This window comes from Mchenga conophoros, linkage group LG7 (assembly GCF_057382185.1).
Source record: "Mchenga conophoros isolate Kocher_MC1m ecotype Shallow Benthic linkage group LG7, M_conophoros_male_GT1.1, whole genome shotgun sequence".
NCBI classification, from domain to species: Eukaryota; Metazoa; Chordata; class Actinopteri; order Cichliformes; family Cichlidae; genus Mchenga; species Mchenga conophoros.
The window spans coordinates 31,561,435-31,579,187 of record NC_140532.1 but is presented as its reverse complement, the minus strand read 5'-3'; the positions used below and the strand labels follow the sequence as shown (position 1 = coordinate 31,579,187).

At 39.3% G+C, this 17,753-nt stretch overlaps 1 protein-coding gene across 2 annotated transcripts in view; it reads right to left on the bottom strand.

Annotated features, from left to right (window-relative positions):
* The window catches only part of dcc (DCC netrin 1 receptor), a 350,643-nt gene that overhangs the window by 221,543 nt on the left and 111,347 nt on the right, over positions 1-17,753 (bottom strand). For both annotated transcript variants that reach the window (XM_085278885.1, XM_085278887.1), the window contains exon 3: positions 10,245-10,532. In XM_085278885.1, the coding sequence (XP_085135011.1) occupies positions 10,245-10,532 (288 nt within the window). The remainder of the gene's footprint in view (positions 1-10,244; positions 10,533-17,753) is intronic.

Sequence of the window (17,753 nt, the reverse complement as noted above, 5' to 3'; positions counted from 1 at the left end):
CCACACAGAAAGACCCCGGCCTGATGGTGGAATTGAACTCAAGACCTTCTTGCTGCAAGGCAACAGTGCTAACCAACATGCTGCCCTGGCAATGAAACAAATGCCCTCATTTTAATTGTATTAGCATGTAAACCATTGGAACTTTTTAAACTATGATAGATGCATTATTTAGAGAGTTCTTCATGTTTATATGATTGCTGATTGATGTGACTGCTGTCCTTGGTCCTGCAAGATTAGCTGGTTCTGAGGACAGATGTGAACAGCTAATCAGTAATCATTTACATGCCAATGAGTAACCAGCTTATTGAGAAAAATGTGTCAGTAAAGGTAAGCTATAAGAAGCATAAGCTAAAGTCAAAGGTTCTGCTTTTGTTTCTTTCTTTGCTCTTGGGAGGAGTTCCTTGGATGACATCTCAGCTGAGGACCTGACACTAATTAGAAAGCAACTATTGGATTTCTCCAAGGTTGAATACACCTAGCATCAGTATGGAGAGGTACAAAAAACAAGCTTAAATAAAAAGCTCCTTTCGGTTGTATTCCTACCTGTAAACACAACACAAGAAAAGGGAAAATGGTTCTTGGTTGGAAATATAAAAGGTCTCAGTTAGGCTGGTGCAATAAAATGGTTTCTTAAAAGACACGTGAATCATCTGAATTTTTATGTTTGTTTTTTTTTCTTGCTTTCCAGGGTGATAAGTCCCTGCAAGGGATTCCTTAAAACATACAAGGTCTCCTAAAATATTTTAGTTTATGCTATGAGACTAGGCTTAATTTAAAAAAAAAAAAAAAAGCTTGTAAATAACTGTCAGGTAAGCATCTGTATGCAGAAAGTCTGTACAAGATCATTTAGTTTAGTGGAAAAAAATCAACAATTTAGATGAAAAAGATTGAATGCATTTTGAGAAATCATCTCTCGTTTATAACCTAATTCTGCTTCCACATTGACATTTCTCTATTTGAGGCCTAACCTTGATGAGCTCATGCAGTTTTCCACCAAGCTGATTTGAAACCCAGATGCATCTCCAAGAAAACAGTGTGAATGTGCTCCTTTGATGGACAAACCAGAAGAAGTCGCGTTGTGTTTCATCCACTGGCAAAGGCGTTTAGTGGTCTGATATCCAACACAAGCTTTCATCTAAGAAAACCTAAGGGCCTGAAGGAACACGCACGTACACACGTACACACACACACGTACACACACGACATCTATACTGGGTCAGGCTTGTGTTCATCCTCGGGCACCCCCTCAGGGTGAAAGCAAATCTGACTCAGAGTGACTAGACCCAGAACCAGACTATTTCCTTTAGTAGACAGGAAGTTACATCATTATCATAATCACCATCATCCGCCAGTGGCACTGACACACACCAATATGCACCTCTAACGTGAAATATTTTGTAATCATCTTTTACTCCTTATCTTTGAATAGGCATGAAGTTATTTCACATCTGCTGCTCGTCGTGAAATAAGAAACAGCCGAGCCGTTTCCCCCTGAAAGTGAATTAAGGTGATCAGAGCATGAATATTCTAAGATTCACAAGTTTTTCAAACTTGTGTGACCCTTTGCAGATTACAGCTCATTCTAGCTTGACTTTATAAACTATACCGTATCTACAGCTTAAATTAATTTAATAATTAAGACCCTTTCTTTGGTACATTTTGCTTGTAGGTCAGACCTCTTACTTCCAGAACTGCCTTAAAGTCTAAATAAGGTGCCCTGGAAACATTCGTCAGAGATGGTTGATGGTGCTCACCTGGCACCAAGTACCACCATATTTTTAAATTCACTAAAATCAGCCTTTCTTTTCTCATTGCCCTCAATACCCAACCAGCCTGTTAAAAAGGCTGCTTTTCCTTCCAAGTACCACCAAGAGCAGGGATGTCACTTTGACCTTAAGAGCGCCAAACCAGTGGAACTGCCCTTTATGTCAATGTATAGAAGTTAAATTACACATTTAATGTCAAAATTAAAAAAAAATACTTCTGTAGTAAATCTGTCCATCTGTCAGCATGACTCTTCAATTGTAAGAAATGTATAAAAAGACAGAAAACATGCCGTCAGCTCGTTGTGCAGACTCTCCTGTCCTGTTCTAAAACTGAAAATCTTTGTTTATTAGTGGAATATGTTAATATGAATCCCACATTTCTATTGTAGTTAGTGAAAAACAGGAACTTTGTGTAATTTAATTGTTCACTTGTTTTTTTATTTACTTTAGTGTAGCATGAACAGCCATGAGGGAGGTCTTTATGAGTCGGAAAACTTATGAAAATACAGTTTTACATACAGAATTACATAATTTATACACTGTGTGCTTCTTTAGAATAATACAGGGTATTTACCTTACAATATAAAGCACCTTGAGGTGACTGACCTGTACTGAACCCAGATTCAGCTGATACAAAAACTGCCTCAATAACAGTTTAAGTTACACAACAAACTGCCCGTTTGTCTACCCGTTTACATATTTACATATTTAATTCAGCAAGTGTTCCCTGTACTAGGATCCCATCTGTGAGGTTCAAAAGTATACACATGGATAATAAATAAGATGTAAAGCTGTGCAACTTCATGATTTTGAAAAAAAAAAGAAAGAAACCACAAGAATCGGAAACGTAAAACAAGCATCATCAGCAGAAAACCGCGCGCGGTGAACACGAGCAAAGAAAAGAAGAAGCAGCGGGAGAAATGTCCACGCAGCAGATTTTCTTTTTGTGTGTGCTGGTCGCAGAGGCGAGTAAAGAGCGAGGGATCACGGAGATAATCACTGAGCAGAAGCGTTGATCCTTTAATATTTTCACAGGCACGTCGCCCAAGGAGGCTGTCAGCAAATCAGATGAAACACTGGCACACCTCGCATCACAACAAGGAGGACACACGCGCAGTCACGAGCTATTCACTGCATGCAGACAAAGACACACAACACCTTTGAGGAACGACGACAAATATATTCAGCGCTGTTCTCCTCTGAAATGTTGAAACAAAGATAAACTGTCCCTTTAATGCGTTTTCGAAGCTAATTATTAGATAAGTCATCCTTTTCCCAGACCTTCAGCTCAGTTCACTGCACAAACACACTCAGTTATTATTTGTACCCAACAGGCCAAGAGGCGTGTTCTCACATCATGTTATTACCATGTTCTCATCTTACAACCTTGTTTCTTCTTTAGTTTTCATGCTGCACCAAACTAATAAAGGTAATAAATCACAGACTTAAGAGTTGCTCTTTTAAATGCTAGAAAAGTAAATCTAATATATATAATCCTTTTATTTTTATGTATTTATTTGTATTTAAGGTGGACTTTTAATTCACAAACCAGAAAAATCTGGGACTGTGTGGATTTTCCCAGTTTGGTGTAGTCGGTAGCTTTCGGTACTCCTCCTACCCACTTGTGATTCTGCACTGAGTTATAACGAAGGTTGCAGCCTTCACCACATCACCAACCAACCACTTAAGTGTATGGTTAGGATTAGGGTGTTTTAGCCAAGAACAAAATATGCATAGTTTCAGAAACTAGAAAATCTCATCTTTAAAGTGATAAATATAAACACACCCTGACCCTAAACAGCTAAGTTTTTAGGGTCAGTAAATGTGGTAAGAGATCAAAATCAAGGCACTTCTTTGTTCACTGTTTCCGAACAAATCCCATTTCCAAGGTAAGTGGATTAATCCCGGTCCTGTCTGGATTCTGATAGGATTTAACCTGCTGATTTTTTTTTGTTCATCAGGACTTCCAAGGCTTAATTTTTAAGCTTTAGTGTATCTCACAGCAGGATGTAAGAGGACATCTTTGGCTCGCTGCGATCCTGCCTTCTGTTCTTCTGTCCTTTTGTAACTCGGGTTCATCTGAAGGTAAAATGAAGCACCAGCAGTTTGAGTTTAGCAAATTAAGGTAGGCTTCCTGTAAGAAATTTCCATACTTGAATTTCCAAGTGTTTTCTTGCTGCAGTGGAGTCTGAGAGACAGAGTTTGAAAACGACTCTCAGAAACGTATTTTTTGTCCCGTGTCACGGGAAATTGAAAAGCTGGCCTGGCTCAATGGAAGGATCCATACTATCATGTTTTGTCTTTATGTCTTTATGTAATGTTTTAATACTAGATGTACTGGACTTTACTGTAAGTTATGTTATATGGAATTTTCTGAATGTATTCTGTGGACAGTGGTAATTAGAAAATGTTGCTCGTCTACACTTGTTGTTGTTGTTGTTGTTTCTTAAAAGTGATGCAAATTGCTGTTGCATTCTGTATTATTGTTTTGACCCCTTTGCAAAGGCAAATTAAAACCTCACAAAGACAACATGCTTATGTGTAGATCATTTGTTTTAAATTTCTATAACACCACAGAGGTACAGTCTGAATGGATGCACCCCATAAGGCTAACTGCATATTGAGCCACAAGGTAATTATTAGGGGTGCAACGATATTCGTATCGATATTGAACCGTTCGATACAGTGCTTTCGGTTCGGTACGCATATGTATCGAACAATACAACATTTGTAATTTATTTTATCAACTTTCCTTCTGACGATGCTGTCTGTGTTGAGCGCTCAGTGAATCTGCGTTCGACTACTCCGCCTAGGCTGCACTGTCGAGCGCAGATCCACTGAGCGCTCAACACAGACAGCATAGTCAGAAGGAAGAGCGCAGGGCACCTCCCCCACCCTCATTCAGATCTGGCGTTTGGAATTATTTTGGTTTTCATGTGACGTATGACCCTGAAGGTAAGCGAGTCATGGACTAAAGTAAAACAGTATGTTGGATGTGCCATGCAATGCTCAATTACATGGGTGGGAACTAGTGTGTTAGCGCAGTTAGCTCGTTAACGTGTTGGCCGTCTAGCCCCATGCACGGGGCGATCGGCGGTAGCTCGTTAACGGAGATTTGCCGTGTTGTGGCGTTAAGGTCATTTCAACGAGATTAACCTGAAAGCACTAGTGGGAACACAACGAATATGACTGCACATTTACGCCGACATCATCCTAGTGCAAAGACAAAAACAACAAGCATGCTACTAACTTTAGCCGAGTCATTTAGACAGCTGTTAGCACATGATTCTCCTTATGCTGCTGAGAATATAGCCCAGAAGAAGCGGATAGTATAGCTTTTATTTTGGAAAGAGACATTTCTCTGTAATAAACTCTCTTTTCCAAAGATGCATGATTCCTCAATCAGATACAGGGCTTGCAATATCGCTAGCCTGACGTCCTGGGGCTAGCGATTTTTTCAGTCGGGCTACCAAAATCTATCTCTGCCCTGCCCGTCGGGCTATTGTAGGAAGGAAAAATATATGTCAATGCTTTTGCATTCTTTCGGAAATGTAGCTGGGTAATTATGTCATTGGCATCGGTGAGCCACTGTCAATATGTGACATATTGAAGTCGCGTTTGAATTTGCGCTTGTTTTTTTGCTTTCACTTTGCAATCGTGCGAACTGTGTATAGAGAGCGACAGCACTGATCTGTGAGTGATGATAATTTCAAATTCAAATTCAAATTCAAATTTTATTTGTCACGTACACAGTCATACACAGTACGATATGTAGTGAAATGCTTGGACAACTGCTCGTGACCTAAAGAAAACAAAAAAGGAAAAGGCTATGAATAAGATAGGAAATAAATATGAAAAATTAAAAAGGGTAAATTTAACTAGGACCAATTCCTCTGACATCGTCTTATCAATCGTTAGCTTACTATGCAAACATGACAAGTGAAATCTCCCACAGCAAGCTTAAACATGTGAGAGGTTGATCGCGCAGAGAATCGCTGAGCTTATGTGAGTGCGTGTGTAAAAGCAGCAGGATTTATATTTGACTACGATGACCTGGATGACTGAGAACCTTCACAGACAGATATATATTTTAGTTATGCTGAGCCAAATAAGACAGGTCAGGGTGAAGAAGTGACAGCCAAAGAAAAGCTTACCACAAAACGGAGAAGTTATGACAAATCAGACTATAAGGCAAAAAGAAAGTGCAGCTTTATGGTTTCATGGACAAAAGAATTTCTGTGGCTGCAATATGATGAGCTAAATAACCAGGGCTGCACATAAGTGGTCCGCAGGTGCGCATTCGCTGTCAAAATAAAAAACACGCACAAGGGTTAGGGTTAAATTTAAAAACTGTACTTTTGAGTTAAAATATATATTTATAATTTTAATAAATGACAAATTAAAAAGGCATGAACATTTTTTTTGTATCGAAAAAATATCGAACCGTGACACCAAAGTATCGAACCGAACCGTGAATTTTGTGTATCGTTGCACCCCTAGTAATTATGTGTAACTATTTAATCTTTCATAGCTTGCATATGTTCCTCAGAAGTACAAAAGGCATATTTATGCTGTTTCTTATATCAGCGCAGAGCTGCAGAGAATAGTGCTTCCATGTCACAGATTTGGGATTTGAATCTTACTGGTTGGCTTTCTCCAGGTTCCTCCCATGTGGCACCTGTCATTTAGGTTAATTGATTAAATTACCTAAATGACAGGTTAAAAGATTTTAATTAGGTTAAAGATTCTAAATTGACTGTAGGTGGTCAGTGAGACTAGACAGCAAATGAAACTTTTAAGTGCTCTGTGCTGCGTTAAGGTGCAACATTGTAGCAAGGCTTTCAAAGCTGGTACACGGGCACAAATCCTTGCCATCAAGGATATGATCGCAGTATCTTAGAGGGTACCTCTCCAGCAGAAGGTGTTTTATTTTGAAAAATATATTTTCCTAAGAGTCTATTGTGGGCTTTGTCCACCTACTTTTATATTAGAATCATGTTGGAAGGGGTTCATAGAATGTGTTCTCATCCCAAGGTGGCAAATACCTGAATTCTGAAAGTTTCTTGTTTTGTTTAAATATGATAACAAAAGTTTGTTGTTTTACTTTTTTACTTTATCTGTGAGGACGTTGAACTGGTCTCAGAATTACCGTTAGGTCATGGCATTGACTTCAAAGGGAATCTCACTGTATAACTGAGATACCTGCAGTTTTTCTTTAGAACAGGTTGGCAGAGAGAGGGACAATTAAATAATCCTGTCTTTGAAACTCTGTGGCACATTGCACCCCTGTAGCACAACAGTTTCTTACTTTCATTCTTTGATCGACAATACATGCTAAGCTAGGCTAATTAGCTGCTGACTGTAAATTTACTGTTCATCAGTGGGGGATACCAAGATGACAGGTTGGCATGTTGTGTATAGTTTAAAGGTTAAAAACGTGCCAAAGGAAAGTGACCAACAAAATAAAACTGGAACTGACTACAAAATCAAACATATATCCATGTGTCTAGAGACAGAGGGCGCAAAACAGAAAGGAAAGGTAAAAATTAAAAATGTGTTCCAAAGAGATCACAACCTGTTTATGAGAGTTGTGGCCTCTTCTCTTACCTTCTCAATTGATTTGGTTGATTTGGAGTGGTCATCCATGCTGATTCGATTTAGTTTAAAAAAAACATGTAAAAAGGCCAACGTGAATCTTACCAAGCTCTAAGCCAAAAGAGGTCCACTGACAACTTCAATCCATACCTTCTAACACACCATGTTTTTATGGGTGTTTGCAATGTAATTTGCCTCCATATTCCATGCAAACATACAGTAACATTTCTGAAATAAGTTACATTACTTTGATGAGGTAACCAAACCAGTTATATTACATCATTTTATCTTAACGCTCCATCCATACTTGTAGAGCTGAGCCCTGAGCAGAAATGCAGTGTAAGGCCACACACACAGCGAGGCATCATTCAGAGAAATCAGACGTGATAATCCCTGACCTTTCACGTCAGATTTTCTCTGATGGCTCCATTTGATAAAAACTTTACAAAGGCAAAGTTAATCAAATCTTCATGGATTAGAATGATTAAAGTTTAATCATGTGACCCATTAAAACGTCATATACATCAAAGAGAAAAGAGGATAAAAAAAACATGAAAGGATTAAAGGGAAAACCTTGTCAAAGCCAGTGGCTTTGCAACACAGTGGGGAAACACTGTATGTCACCCTTAACCAAAACTTTAATAGACTAAAACCAACAAACTTTATACATCAAAGGTAACAAGTCTAAATTTTTTCATTTTGTTTCTGTTGACACCAAAATCAGGTCGAGATTTTCGCTTCATAAAAGTACAAGTCTTATCAAATATTTCACAACATGTGGAAATGGAAGGAAAACTGCTTCACTAAAGGCTAAAAAAGCCAGATTTCGTTCAGCTTACATGTTGCAACAGTTTTCTGTTTTCTGCCCTTTCACCACTCAAACTGAATGTGTGAACCGACTGAGTGTCCATTTATCTGGCAACAGATTCGACTCAGGCAGCTGAGTCTGTGTCAAGTGTCTGTGAGAATCGCACATTACAGCCACATCTCTGCAGGATGCTGCAGAGCAGATACACAGCCTTCAAAAATAAAAATGCTCCGCCAGGCTTACAACAACAGTCGGTTAAATGCAATTAAATGCAATCGGGAAATACAGTATGTATGCCATACAAAACCTGCACTGATTTATATTTTGGAATTTTGCTATTATTATTGTTATTGTTGTTGTTGTTGGTATCGTTACTACTAGTAATAATAATAATGTTACAACATTTATTGTTGAAACTTGAACATTGTTTTCTTTTACTTAATCCAGATAAATGTATACTCATTCACCTTGGTAGTAAAAATTATTAAAAAATGTCAAATTAACGGTCATTTTTAGTTTTACTACCTGGTTAATAATTTTTTACAACATTATTTTGATGGTTGTATTAAGTTTTAAATGATTTTAATAGTGGGTTCAAAAGCTGTTTAAGAAAGTAGGCACCATGAGTGGCAACGTTTCCAGTTCTTGTTCAGTCACCAAAATTGAGTCCTTTTAAGGAAAGATTGTGCTTAAAATGCAAAATGCTACCCCAAGAGTATACCTGTGACACTGCATCTCTGAAGCTGTTTTTCCATTCTCTGCACATCTTTCAGTCAGATGCAGAGTATTTAGTCCGCATGGGGTCTTTTATTTTGAAATTTAAATAGCTGTTCTATGCCATTCTTGTATCTGACTTCATGGTTTCTTTATCTGCTCCATGCAGCTTGATGGGTTTGCATTAAGAGATGGATACAGCACTATCTGTGTTGCAAGGAACCACTTCTGGGACACTTCTGAAATCCACATCTTGCGGGATCTCATGGATCAGAAAACATGATATTCCTAAAGCAAGAGCGGTGAAAATTCTCACTCCTGCTGTAACACATGTATCCTGGGATGATGATAAAGGACCTTGTGGAGCCAACTTCAGCAAAACACCAGCATTTGATGTCCTGGTAATGAGGATGGGCTCAGTTGATTGGTAATAAAATCTTCATTACAGACTACTATATAATTCGTAATCAAATGATCACATTTGGCATTTTTCCTTCTTTATAACTTCATTTCAGTTATATTTTATTTGTTTTGTACTTATAAGTTTTGTCTGTTCTGACAAAGCTATTGTAAGTTTTTATTCATATTTGTGTAATTCTTAAAAGTTGAGTTGTGAATGTGGCTTTCTGTGTCACTGTGTGCGTTTATGAAAGAGCAGTTTAGCTGAGAGTCAATACATGTACTTTGAAATGCAAAGTACATGTGATTATCCCTCTGAAGGTCGACGCTTCGGCTGCACGGAGCCCCCGCTGGGAACGAACGCGGGAACACTTCACCAGTTCGACTCAAAGTGGTGTTTAACCGCGGAGAGCGTGAGCTAACACGAGCTGTAATCTGAGTGATGAAGTGGACGGCGTATGGACTCGTATAATTGGATGATGTGGAGTGTACGGACCATCAGCGGCTGACAGACTCCCTGCAGACCGCGGAGAAGCTGCTCCCTCTCAGCCCGGAGACGTGTTATTAAATTCACATATATTCATTACATCACATTTCATTTTAAAATGAGACACCCAGGACTGGGAGGAAATGAACAAGAATTACTACCTGACAGAGTGATGACTGTAGGAAAAGTATAACTCACCGCTAAGTAAAAACTGCTGGTGCAGCACCTAACCATAAAAGGACTGGAAATCTAAACCAGTCCACTTAACTGTGATAATACAAACATTTGAAATATGCATCATGTATTATACATGTTTACAATCAACACATTATGCCAAAATATTGCAACGCAACAAGATAAATGAAATCAACTTAGTCTCAAAAGGTCTTTAAGCCAATGAACAGTTATCAGTGAGCCAGTCGATCAATAGATCTAAAATCATGTGTTTGGAGGGCATCATTGTTCCATCAGTTACCTGGGAGCACACGGAGCTCTGCGTCCGTCCCCGTCCTGGTGCTGCTGGGGTTATCAGCCAGACAGCGGTATGTAGCCGAGTCCGGGGGCTGGACTCGGCTGACCTGCAGCGAACCTGATGGCAGCACAGCGAGACGGGAGTCAGGTTCAAAGGTCAGTGGCAAGTCCTCTCGGTTCTTCTGCCAGCGGATGACAGGTGTTGGGTCACCTGAAACCTCGCAGCGGAGCAGGGCAGTATCGCCGAGGTACGATGAGACGGACTCAGTGGGGACGACCACTTTGAGTGGACCTGTTGGGAAATGAGTTTTGTGAGTAAGAAAAGTATTGACAACAAGTCATTTAGTGTAAATATATACACACAATGGGTTTTGTTGAAAACTGTGTGTGAGAGTATTCAGTTTTCTCTGCATGGAATTATCTCTTAGGCTCACCCAGAAGAAAACAAAAGATAGAGAAAATAATCAGCAGCTTCAGGTTTTGTACACTTCAAATCAGAACTGTGTAAGCAGATACTACAAGGGGAAAAGCTCCCCTGAACTGTGTACACTGCAATAAATCACTTTGTTCTTTCGTATAATGTATCTAACTTCCATCATCTTGGATTTTAGTTTTTGCTGCTTCAGTGACCTTGGACTACTGACGATGAACCAGTACTCTGGTTAGAGTGCCTATCCAACTCCTAGCAGCTCTCCAGATCAGTAGAAGAACTACTCCACCAGCTGCAATCAAACATGGTGGTCTTCAGACATTCAACTGCTGGACCGGAGAGGATCTCCACAGAAATAACTAACAAGCAAGCCAGAAAGCACAAGACACAAAGCACCACTAACTGGCTAGAATACAGAGACCACAAATAAATCGATGAGGATGTCATAGTCACACAGGAAAAAAATATATAAATGCTTAAATGAGTTATTAAATATGCCTAAAAACTATCATTTGCAAACAGTGCAGTCCAATACTTTTAATGCTGTCTTTGTGGGAGAGAATATAAATAGCAAGCCGCTCTAGGTCATTTGGCACCGAGTCAGCATAAAGAAATTAAAAAGCAGTTGCAGCAACCCAGGTCACCTTTATGGATTATGCTGCAGTGCAAAGTTTCATCCTATGGTACATGCTTAAGTTCAGATAATCTAGAAGTATAGGGATGGCCACTTCTATTATGTTGCATTTGTACTTTGATTATTAAGAATGTGCAGTGTGGTTTCAAGACTATGATTGGAAACAGTGTAAAGATAGCAAAGAACCACTGTGGCTGGAAGTAGAGATTAAGTAGTTAACTTCCAATGAGTGACTGTCGCTCCAGCACCACCACTGCATGTCATTAACGTCGTTCTTCCTGTTCAACAGGAGTTCGTCCTTCCCACTATTGCCTGTGTCTCTCTCTCTAGTATTGTACTTTGCTTTCAATATAAAGCATCCTGAGCTCCTGGTTGTCGTTAATTAGTGTTCTATAAAGTTCAATCAAACTGAATCAAGCAGGTCTTGTTTGGTCAGTTTGTGGTTTTTAATCACCTACATTGTCAAAGTAACCAGATGAAAAGCCTGTGTAGTCTAAATGCGACATGAAAACATTACCGTTAATACCCACAGCCTCTGTGTGAGAAACAAAAGACACAAGCAGCAGAGGTGAAGAAGAAGGGAGCTGACAGCAAAGGTTTCTCAGGTCAACAGGGAGAAAATAATAAAGACAAAGATGGAGCAGAAGAAGCAGCGAAACTCAGCGGGTGAAAATGTGAAAAACTCCAGAGAGAGTTAGACTGGGACCAGCGGGAGGACAGATGAAAGTCAGACAAGAGACAGAGAGACAGGGACAGCGCGGCCAACCAACGTAGGGCCTGCTGTGTTCAGGACCCACACAGTTTCCCGTCTGATCAGATTCCCTTCAACAACAAACAGCCTGTAGCAACAGAAACACAGGAATGTTCTGACTGCCGGCCTCGCTCGGCTCTTGCAGGGCATTTTATTATCTGAAGCTCTAGTGCAGTTGTGTTTTAATTTCAACATGGCTGCAGGGAGCTCTGAGTAGATTAAGAAGAAGGTGCAGGAATGTCAGGAATCCAATGAAGAGCAGTGTTGTTTTCCTCTCTATTCTCTCTGAGAATGTAAAGCAGATTAATTGATTAAATGAGAATCTGAGCTTTTTGACATACAGTTCATTCAGGTCTTCGCGTGGGCTCGTTTTTTTCTCCTCTTCAAAGACACAGCTGTGAATATTGTATTCCTGACATATTCCACTTTATTCATCCACTTTAGTACTTGTGTGCAACATCTCTGCTGGTTCCATGTCAACAAGTCTCCAAGGGAAGTCAGTATTCGAGGCAAAAGGTAGGAAATATTGTGATTATGATAAGATTAGACACCTACATAAATCTCAGAGGGGAAGAGGTTTGGTCATCCATGCACTGTGACAAAATAAACAAGCAAGGCAGGTCTCAACAACCACATGCTGCCTGAGCAGAGGTGTACATCCACCTGGATTTATAGTGTCTTTATGATGTAAACTCTGATATATTTAAGCTATATTCACACCACAAAGCCGTTTACAAAACCCTCACTAAGAGTGGACTAATATCCAGCATTCAAATTAGCTCTTTTTTTCTGTTTCATAAATTAAGTAGGAAAATTTGTCTTTATTTATCCCGTCGATGTTGGGACCAGTGGAGCAGCTGTGCTTGGTTACCAGTACAGGTGTGAGCTAGTACACTGGTCAAGGGTGACATGAATTTTAAGCTAACATTGGTGCAGGAAGTAAACCATGCAAGAACGGGAAGAATATACAAGCAGAAGGATGATCAGCGTTTGAACTCTTTAGAAAATCGCTTCAATTGGTAACACAGTACAAACAGAAAACGGCTGTTACATCATGATAGAGTCCGTTTTCCACGTGTGTGCACACATGTGTACACCTGTAATACGTGCAGGTTTTGGTTAGAGAGACAATCAAGGTTATCAGAGGATAAAAAGAACTACCAACACAAGCTGCAGTCCAAAATGGTAGAGCTGGAATACCTCTGAGGAAACCCACGGAGATGCAGCTGAATAGCAAGCACCATGACAATAGGGACACAGCAGGTGAGCTAGCTTGTAGGGGAAGAGAAGAAAGGAAGTGCCTGGGCTTGTTATTAGCAGCAACTGAAATGTCAAAATAAGAGCAAGTGGACTGCTGAGTAATAAATTAGTGGCTCAGGATGTCATTCTCTCAGATGGGTATTATCTGCATCCAAATATATCTGGGCCTGTCTGAGTAAATTCACTACTGATATTTAGATTTGTATATGTTGTTTTTGTTATTTACTCTTAATTCTTTTAGTTTGTGATCACACAAAATGTATAAAACTAATGAAATTAGCATAGCAGTGTCTCTATAATCAGTTTTAAATGTATCGTTTGATGGCTAACAAGGCCTAGTTCAGGGCCTAGTTTTTTAAGTCAGTTTTCTGGCATCCAAACTGCTGAGCTTCCAACATACATATATACATTCAACCATTTACTGTCCTTAATTTCTCAAAATGTGATGTCTTGTAGGTGCATTTTAACAAGTTTAAAATAACATTTTGGAGAAAGATCACCTGCTTCATGTAGAAAAAGTTTGATAGACAAGCAATGTTTATTTTCTTGAGTTTTAAGCAAGTTTCGAAAATCCCAGGAGTCCTACATTTCTGTCAGCATACAAATACTCTGAAATATTTTCATCTGGAAAAGAGAGAAAACGCAGTTTGGGGTCTGATTTTCTTGCGGTTTGTGTTTTTGTTTCATGCTGGTTTGAATCGGTTTATGCTTCCTCCATTTTACCTCGACACACAAACAGCTGGGAAACCTGAACTCGGAAACAAACGTCAGCTTTCTTCTCTTTCTGTTCTGAGACATTAAAGAAGCTCCAGTTTGACTCTCGCATCGTCAGACGAGCCGCCGCTGGATACAGGGTTTCACAGCGGCGGGGACTTGAGCGGCTGTGACATCACGCATATCGGAGACGACGGTAACACTGATGTGAATTTGGAGTGTGCATCTTACATAAGTTCTGCTGCTGTCTTCTCCTGTATGGATCACTATGCTGCCTGCAGCTGGAAGAAATGGCACACACACACACACAGATTTTTGTTTTTGTTACTTGCTAGGACTCATTCCTGGAGGCCTAACCAACCCTGCTACCTGTCTAACCCAAACATTAAAGCAACATATAAGATGGAAAACAGTATTTTCTATTGCACTGTTTGGTCAAAGGTTAATGCTGAGCATTAAAAAAACCTGAGCCCTCATCAGGTGACTTTTGCATTTTTATTCATTTTGCTTATTTAGCCACAACTACAATAGAATAATGTACAAGTAGGACTCATGGGAACAGTATGAAGATTTAAGCTGACAAGCAAGCCTTTGGCTTTTTTCATTGCCAGGACATATGAATATAATTTCACAAAATAAATACTGCTGTCAATCTAATTCTAGACGTAAAACACAATGATGCTGTGCACATAAAGCACAATAAAAATGAGATTCAAGGATTCATTTACAGGGTAAAATTCAGCCTACTCCACAGCCTGTGTGGACATCTGGACTGATTAGAATAGAAGTGTTTTCTCTTCCACCAGACACTCATGAGACGACCGTGGCTGAAAAGATGTCTGTCCAGACAGAGCTTCATATTTAATCAGCTGTTGTGCCGGCTGACTGCAGTTTACGCTGGCTGGAGAATCAGTCATCCATTTTAAACCTAATAGGCAAAATTATGATTTGGGACATGTTTTGCTGCATAGCTGTTATATTCATGAACAAGGCCAACAAGTGGAGGTTTCTAAGATGCAGCTGTGTAAACTTTAAGGTCTGTTATGCGTGAGGCATTTAACTCCACTCATTAAATATGTGGCCCAGGGGGACAAAACTGGCCTGTCAGATCAGCATGACTGGATGGGTTTGAAAGGACTGAAAATGGAAGAGAAGTTAACACTAACTCCAAATTTACCAATAAGATTTTCTCCTACCTTGTAACTGACTGATGCAAATGACCTCTTCTGTTCAAATAAAGATGTGTGAATTGATTTGTCATGTATAATCATGGTTAATTAGCCGACAAATATAAATTTAATCAACTGAAATTTACAGGATGATGAGTACACTGAACGTATTTTTTGCTTTAGAAGTTTACTATTACAAATCTATGAGTAAGTCTCCATGCTTAATTGTTAATACTTGATTTCTCTAATTCAATGGAAAAGTGCAAAAACTTAAAGGATCATTAAAGTTCAGGTCATGTCACTCGTCCTCCTTCAGTACTTTGCACTCTAAAAAAATATTAGATTAACGTGCTCTTCTTAAGTTCACATTAATAAATGTTCTTAAGGCCGCTGTTTTAAATTTTATATTGTTCAACCCTTTTCTTGGCATTTTCTAGAAACTGAAATCCGATGAGCAGATTTTTTTGGTATTCCATGAGACACTGTGTCTGTTTTCATTGGATGGGATCTGAGAACATCCTGTTTGAATTTAATAAAACTGAGCCTCATTTATCAAAAGTGAGGAGCATCAAAGGAGATCTTCAGTCAGAGATGAAATTCTGATCACAAAGAATGAAACAACAAAAGAAAATGAAGGAAAGCAGCAGGACGGAAATTCTGAGAGGACGAGAAATAGATCAGTCCGTCGAGACTGAGGAATGATGGGGAGGACAGAACATGGAGGAGAACAGAAACACTTAAAAGAAAAGAATAAACTTTGACCCTGAACTCAGCATTAAAGTACTTAAACTTCCTGTCTTTGGAAATAAACCACTGACATACACAAACACACAGTGTTAAATAAACATTTTAAAATATATATATGTACTAACAAATACATTTTTATGGTGGTGGCTGCTGTCTCCTGCTGTTTTCATCCTCATTACACAAATAGATCAAAATGACTCAGACTAATAATAACATGCAAATCACAGCAAACAGGCGAGGGCAGCGGAGGGATTTTGCGGGACGTTCCTGCTTCAAGTCTTTGCCTTGGGAACGATTATTATTTGCTTCTGTGGGTTGAACCTCGCTCCTCCTCACCAGCATTAATTGGGACTTGGCACAAATCCTCTAAGAGTTGATGGCTAATTGGGAATGGGCATGCTGGAGGCGGTTTCATCTTTACACCTCCACCACTGTGTGGTCTGAGAAATCATTTTAAACCTATAATCACCATTGCCCCTGCCACCAGACTGAAGAAAAAAAACCCAAATATATCACTCCTATTTTAGGTTCTCTTCCCTGGTTGCCCTTTAATTTTACAGTGTATTTTAAACAGCGCTTTTTATTGATTCTCAACATCTGCTAAGATGATTAAGTTAGGGCAACTTATTTATTTTGAGTATACTCAGAGTAAAATGACAAAGAATAAAGTGAGCAGTTGCCATTAGTAAGTGCATATACTTACAAGATGACCTTTTCAACCTCAAGTATACACTAAGTCAGTGGTTCCCAAACTTTTTTTGCTGGGCCCCCCTTTGTTTTACAAGAAAAAAATATGCCCCCCCACCCCACCCCACGCACGCACACAAACACATCCTCCAACCACACACCCATATTTTGCTCATTTAGTAAACAGTTAAGCAAATACAAGTAATCTGCAATAAATTACAGGTAGTAATGAAATAAACTCTTTTACGTTACGTCCGCACCTACACGGGTAATTTTGAAAACGCAGCTGTTTCGTCCACACGTAAACGGCGTTTCGAATCACCGAAAACTGAGATTTTTAAAACTCCTTTTTTGGGTTTATGTGTGGACGAGGAATACAGAGTTCGTCACGCAACATTAAAGGTGTGCCTTTTTTCACGTCACACTGTGCGCCATGTTATTGTTTACATGAGATGAATTAGAGAGTATATAGATAGAGACAAAATACTGTTAATCTGACTATCTGCAGGTTTTACACACTTACATACACACGGAGTTAATGTCCCTCCATTTACAAAGGCAGAGGCGTCACGGTGTAATTATTTTACGTGTAGTTGTTTTTTTTCCTGTTTAATAATATTCAACATTGCTATCAATAAATTTTTCAAAAAATGCCTCTCTGTGCAAAATAGGTTTAAAAACATAAACAGCTGTTGGATACTGTTTGTCTGGGATTTGAACCGGGGAACAAATCGTGGCAGGATCAGCCTGATATTATTTGTATCTCACTGTAACTTTACTGTATAAAGAGCTAACATCTCCAAAATGTCAGGAGTAGTTAGTCATTACAACAAGTGTTTGTGAACTAAAAATCAAGAATGTGGGATACTGTTTGTCCGTGATTTGGAGAGCCCAGTGGTGCTCCCGATGAAGGGAAAACCAATTCTGCAGAGGAGACCAAAGGAAAGATCTGCTTCACCATATTTTCTAGTCTTTGGCTTGGAATGAAGGTGGTTTGGAAACATATTCAGCGATGCTTCATCTCCTGCTTTGCATTTATGTAGGCGCCCCGTGCCAGCAGTGTCCAAGCATTATTTTGTTCTTTTCCCTTTTCATGCCACCCCCCCCACACGCACTAAGTA